Below are 6,409 nucleotides of genomic sequence, written 5' to 3' on the forward strand. Positions count from 1 at the left end.
ACTGACAAAATGACTCATTACGCCTTGCTTTACACTTCCCTCTCCCCCTCCCAGGATTTTTCAAAATGGCTAGCACCTCCTTGTGCTGGTTTTAGTCCGTCACCCTGCCTTTGCAGTGACCTTGAAATGGAAATGAAGGCAGGATGTTGCTCCCGTAACTGCTGCAATACAGTTTCTCCCCCCCATTTGATTAACACCCACAGAACAAAAATGTGTCTCATTTACAGTGACAGCCAGGGGGAGGGTGGAAAACACCCTGTTCATAACTATCAAATACAATAGGATTAAAATGCCTTTCTCTAGTCCTTTTAATTCTCATTAACTTAAAGTTGTTAATGAAACAGAGCTGATTCATGACAACAGAGACTTTTTTATAGCATCTACTGTGATTATTCCAGCAAAGAACAAGTGTATAAAAAAAAACATATTAAAATCTCTAACTCTGCTAACGACACAGTGTCGGCTACTGCCAGACTGTGGCAGGCAGTTTACACAACTACTCACCTGGTTGAACTTATGTTTAACTCAAGGGAAAGTGAACTGATGCTTTTCCTAAGTCACTGTGGCTCATCTTAGTGGTCAGGTGCTTTGCATTGGACTCCATGAGAATGCTGTTAACCCAGCATATTTATTTCATAAACCCCCACAAGAAATTGGTTTAATCATTGGCCTAAATGCAACAGTCAAACTATCAGGGGAAACTGTAGCCCACAGAGGAAGCAGCTTCTGATTTGTGCTGGGTTCTGGTTTGACCCCTCAGCTGATTTATGAAACGCGTTACTTTCAGTGGCATCAAGGGTTCTATTAGGGTACGTTTCACCAACACTGGGCAGAGCCATTTAACTTAAGAAATAATGCATATGCAAAGACAAATTTAAAATGACTTTCTTGAAAAATCAAGTAGAAGATTTGAGACAAATTTCTGATAACTTAGTTAAGTATGGACTGTTAAAAAAGCACCTTGTCTGTTCCCTTTAGGGGCTTGGGCCAATGCACTGCCCTTCCACACTGGTGCTGAATGACAAGAAGACAGAGTACCCTCTGCCTGAACCGTGCCTTCCTCTGAACTTCACCAACAGCACTGGGCTTCGATACGAGATGGAGGAAGTGAGGCAGTGCCTGTTAAAAGGTAGGTCAGGATGAAAGGGAAGGTGTGCATTTGTCTTCAAAAGATTACAAGGTTTGAACGGCTCAAACCACTGTTTCAAAGAACACTGCAATTCAGTGAAATAGTTGCATTTTTGGTGGCTCCTGAAGAAACTTAAGATGAAAAATCATACACGATGTTATCTATCTTTCTGGATCAGTTTGATTTCCTCTTTCTGTCCGTAGAGTGTCCACTACAGTATATTATTAGATGCTTGTTTTTTATCCCTTCTTCCCATTTGCATCTTTTTATCCCTGCTTTACCACACTCTTCGCTTCATGTATGTACATACTGTAAATTTTGCTGTGTTTCTGTCTCGCTTTCTGATCGTCCTGCATTGCTCATCTGTTTGTGCAGGACTTAAGGAGAGGCTACGGATGCCTCTGGCTGACTCCATCCTACTGACAGAAATCATGGATGAAATCAGGAAACAGGTGGGAGTTGTCTTCAGAAAATTCTTCAGACAGAAAATGACATCAGTCCATAGAAGTAAATTCTTCCTCTAATCTTTAAAGTAAGTTTGTTCAGCAACATCTACATATATGTGTATATATATGTGTGTGTGTGTGTGTATATGGTAGTTCATCTCCTTGAATGTGTTGAAATTGGTTTGTGTAAAAGCAGACTATAGAGACTGTTTTGCTTTTGTTTTATATGAATTATATCAGCAGCAAGTTATCATTTCTGAAAAAATTGCAGTTCTCTTTAAATTGGTAATTAAGAGAAAATATCCATATGCAAATAAAATATAAATAAATAAACCAACCTGGTCTTAAGTTTTTTTTTTTTAATGGTCATGCCACAGGTGCTTGCAGAACATGACAATGAGTCTTTACATCACTAGGCTTTGCAGAGTTGTTTCATTAAACCATAATAAAGGTGTAAATCGGTGTGTAATCGTCTAAAATGGCCTCAAATTAAAAATCTTAAATGAGCGCTTTGTCGCCCCCGTGTGGCAGAAAACAGTAAACGTTCCTGACAGTCATTTTGGAACAACATGGCAACCAGGTGGGGAATCTGCAGCGCGGGGAAGATCAGTCATGACTTTACTGTGGCTCTGAAAACTCTTCCTGCAGAAGACCATCAGGTTAGTGTGCCTGCTGCAACAGAGACATAAATCCCACGTGTGATTTAGATGAAACACGCCTCCTTATGTGTCATAGTAACATTCTTCCGGGTACTTAACTCCCTCCTAGTACTTTTTGTAAGATAAATGTTTTATAAATTAAGCACGCATGGTGTTGAGCCGTGTCTAAATGAAGCCGTTGACCGGTGTTATAGATTAACTGGTGGCTAAATTTACTCATCGAAAGTCACGCGCACCGCAGATGTTTCTAAATTGTAGGTGGCTGTGTTGATGCCTGTTGAAAAATGCTACTTGTTTGCAAAACTTTACTATAAATCACATTTGAAGCAAATATGTTTAATGTTGCATGTGAAAAATATGTTTCAAAACAAGTTTCTACAGAGCAGCGTTCAGTGCGCTTCGAAAACACCTCATTTGAGCATGTTTCTAATTAGTTATTCCTGAGATCTTAATGGGTGTCTTATTGAATCAAATTGTATTTTTGCAATTGTTTTTTATTTTTTAAGCTTATCGCATTATTTACTCTTGGTTCGGTAAAGGGGTCCTAAAAAGTCATGCCCACAGAAACATCTGTCTCTCCCAGACGCCGCCACCAGTTAATCTATAACATGTCAATGATTTTGTAAAATGTTTCCATTTTGATTAGCTGCCCAACTTTCTACCGTATACCACAGAATAGGACGCATGTAGTTCTTTCTGGAAAATGAGTCTGGCAGTAACGAAGAACTGGAAATGAACAATTAAATTGAACAGTCTCAGTCATGCATTTTTACCAGTCAGGCAAATGTTACTTTTTTCCAACTACAAAACAAAGTGAGTTTATATGAACAAGCCCCTCTGCTGGATGACAAGTGAGATTGCCAAAAGATGTAAGGCCTAAAAACAGATTACTTGTGCAGGATTTTTAATCAAATGGAATGGAAAAAACAACAAAAAAACAATTTACCTCTAAAGTATTTAGAATTATTGTATACCATCTGTGACTTTACAGGTTGTGGCTGTTGCAGCTCGTAAATTGGAGGACGCTGAGGAATTTTCCAGAAAACACAACATCTCTAAAGCTTACGGCGGCTACGAGGAGTTGGCCAGAGATCCAGACATAGGTCAGTGTCCATCTGTCAGAGGGTTTTCAGTTTATTTTTAATTTTGAAATTTTACAATACCTCCTGTTCTATATTAAATGTTTTCTTATATCCAGTTGTTTTAATTTTCTCTATATTTCATACTGTTATTTCTGAAAAAGCCTGAAGAGCATCAGTCAGAGATGTGTTTGACCTGTGTGTAGATGTTGTGTATGTTGGAGTCATCCACCCGTACCATCTGGAGGCCTGTAAACTTTTCACAAATGCTAAAAAGAACGTTCTGTGTGAGAAGCCGTTGGCCATGAACTCCAAGGAAGTGAAAGAGATTCTGGACTCTGCCCAAAAGAATGACGTCTTCCTCATGGAGGTAAGCATGTAGCAAACCAGGAAGAAAGAAAATATTTCTCTGTATACAGTTTACTATTGCACACTTGAAGACCTAGAAAAGTTAAACGGTTTAAAACATGTTTTCTCTCCAGGCTGTGTGGACCCGTTTTTTCCCGGTCTCTGTGGAGATCAGAAAGCTGCTGGCTCAGGAGTACATAGGGGAGGTGAAGATGGTCCGTGCGGACTTTGGTGTGCCACTGTTGAACGTACCAAGATCGGTTCAGAAGGAACTCGGTGGAGGAGCATTACTAGATCTTGGTATCTATTGCCTTCAATTCATAAATATGGTGTACAACGGAGAGAAGCCGGAGAGTATCCAAGCCAGCGGGATCTGCCTGGAGACAGGTAAGGAGTTAACAGGATGAGGTATTCATGTAACCTCAGAAGCTGTGCCAATTCGGTGACATTATGTGAGATGCTACTTTACACTCAAGTGAATTAAGATTTTTATAATTGTTTGCAGATTCCTCCTGGGATGAATATTGAAAAGAAAAGCTGCTTACTTTTTACTTTTTTTATTTTGACTTGAAACTCACTGATCAACTTGTCAAGTATTGAAATCAGAAAATGTTTACTTAATTGTCTCTGGTTTGATTGGTCAAATTCCAAAACATGCGTTTCCCGCATGTTAAATGTTTCAAAAGTAAGAACCAAACTACCATTTTTGGTAGGAGTTTAGTTTTCAGTAGGAAAAGTCAGATTGGTGCATCTTCAGCTTTCACACAAACCTTGAGCTGTCTATAAACTTTTTGAAAATGTAGATTAACCATCACAAATTAAAATTAATAAGTATGTCAGGTCAGACTTAGAAAATGTATTATCTCATACCTTACAAATCTGATATAAAAGAAATGTAATCTAATTAGAATGTTCCCAAAACTATTTTCACCTCCTGACAGACCTCGAAGAAACTCTAAATCAGCTTACAACTCTTACAACAATTTTCAGCTTTTGCGGCTGTATTTTGAGGTTTAGCATCTTTTCTCTACACTGTGTTGTATATCCTCCTCCTTGTAGGAGTGGATGAGACTGTGGCTGTGAATCTTAAGTATTCTGAAAACAGACTGGCAACATTCACCTGCTCTGCTGGGGTCCAGCTGCATAATGATGCCATTATTGGTGGGACAAAAGGCACAATCCAGGTAGGTTACCAAGGATGGCATGGCAACAATTCAAAAATACCATTGAATATGTTTAGTAGTTTGAAGGTTTTATGTAGAAGAAATTAGAAGTGTCTTCAGTCACTGGTTTGACATTAATCCGATGCACATGCTCCAGGTCCCACCTCCTATGTGGTGCCCCACATCACTGGTTGTTAATGGGATGGAGACCCAGTATCCGGTACCTGAACCCTACTTGCCTCTCAACTTTATCAACAGCACAGGGATGCGTTACGAAGCAGAGGAGGTCCGTCAATGTCTGCTCAAGGGTAATGAGACATCAGCATTTTGCACTCTGTAGGTCTGGTACCATTAGCTGCAGGGCTAAAATCCACTAATTCCTGCTCCCGTCCAAAAGCACTTATAGCTACTGCCTATTTTAATAGTTAAAACACCAAATATATCTGTATAGAAACTGTCTTGGCACTTGTACTGAAGCTAACATCTACAGCCTTCCTTATTTTTGTTGGGGGTGAACAGCTCCAAGAAAAATCAATGAGTTTCCTGGATTAACTGCTTTGTTAACACCAGCTAATAACATCAAGTAGCTCTTATAATATCTATTGATAAACAATAGAGAAAAAAGCAATAATAACATTTCTGATAATACGGTCAGTTTTTTAATGAAGTTGCTAAATCTAAATTCTTATCATGAGACAAATAACAACCATGAGTTCAGGTCTTTGTGTGAACTCATGTACTTTATGTTACAAACATCATATAAATGAGGCATTAAAAAAAGCCACTTCCGGAATAGTCATGAAATGTGGGATGCTTGGGGTTCAATGCAGCAGGAGGGTGTATGTCAAAAAAGGAAAAAATGGGAGGTATTGACAAGAACATAACTAAAGAGGTGAACAACTAACATCTTGTAAAACGGGGTTTAAAAGTCAACTGCATAAGCTCCTCCCATCTCTGAACTTCTGTGGCGCATTTGTCTGTAACAGCTGACTCATCAGTATGCTTCTCTTTGCAGGGCTGAAGGAGAGTAAAGTCATGCCCCATGCTGACTCTCTGCTGCTGGCTGAAATAGAGGATGAAATCCGCCGGCAGGTTGGAGTGGTGTACAGCCAGGACAGCCAGTAAAAGCTTGACTTATTCATGCTGTGATTAAATACAACCAGTTTACAATGGAGACTAACTTACTGTTTACTTCAAGAATAGTTAATTTCATGTGATTTAATTTATAATTTTGTAGGAAAACACTGCTTGACCTCCAACTTTGATTAACTTCTTATTATTTTTTGAAATATAAACCACTCAAGATGACCTCTCAACTACATGAGAGAGGTTAGGAAGCTGTTATCTTTTCATATTTACATGTTACACACCAGCTTTGGATACAGATGTATTGAAACTCACTGAGCACCTTCAACAATGAAATGAAATGTAAAATCTTTGACAATCTGTGAAATAAATATTCTAGCCAATTTCTAAAAAATGGCAAGTCTATTTTTCTTTAACCCATCTTATTTATATATTATATTATCTATATATTATCTTATATATATATATGTACATATATATATATATCTTTTTTTTTATG

At 38.5% G+C, this 6,409-nt stretch overlaps 2 protein-coding genes across 2 annotated transcripts; both read left to right on the forward strand.

Moving 5' to 3' along the window:
• The first annotated feature begins 956 nt into the window (after positions 1-956).
• LOC111608474 (trans-1,2-dihydrobenzene-1,2-diol dehydrogenase-like) lies at positions 957-1,756 on the forward strand. Its single transcript, XM_023333013.1, has 2 exons — positions 957-1,129; positions 1,505-1,756. The coding sequence occupies exons 1-2, from the start codon at positions 991-993 to the stop codon at positions 1,651-1,653; spliced, it is 288 nt and encodes a 95-aa protein (XP_023188781.1). The 5' UTR covers positions 957-990; the 3' UTR covers positions 1,654-1,756.
• A 361-nt stretch (positions 1,757-2,117) lies between these two features.
• LOC102231180 (trans-1,2-dihydrobenzene-1,2-diol dehydrogenase-like) lies at positions 2,118-6,306 on the forward strand. Its single transcript, XM_023333012.1, has 7 exons — positions 2,118-2,234; positions 3,226-3,337; positions 3,520-3,683; positions 3,796-4,048; positions 4,721-4,845; positions 4,982-5,132; positions 5,840-6,306. The coding sequence occupies exons 1-7, from the start codon at positions 2,145-2,147 to the stop codon at positions 5,947-5,949; spliced, it is 1,005 nt and encodes a 334-aa protein (XP_023188780.1). The 5' UTR covers positions 2,118-2,144; the 3' UTR covers positions 5,950-6,306.
• The last annotated feature ends 103 nt before the right edge of the window (positions 6,307-6,409 follow it).

This window comes from Xiphophorus maculatus, chromosome 4, assembly GCF_002775205.1.
Source record: "Xiphophorus maculatus strain JP 163 A chromosome 4, X_maculatus-5.0-male, whole genome shotgun sequence".
Taxonomy (NCBI): domain Eukaryota; kingdom Metazoa; phylum Chordata; class Actinopteri; order Cyprinodontiformes; family Poeciliidae; genus Xiphophorus; species Xiphophorus maculatus.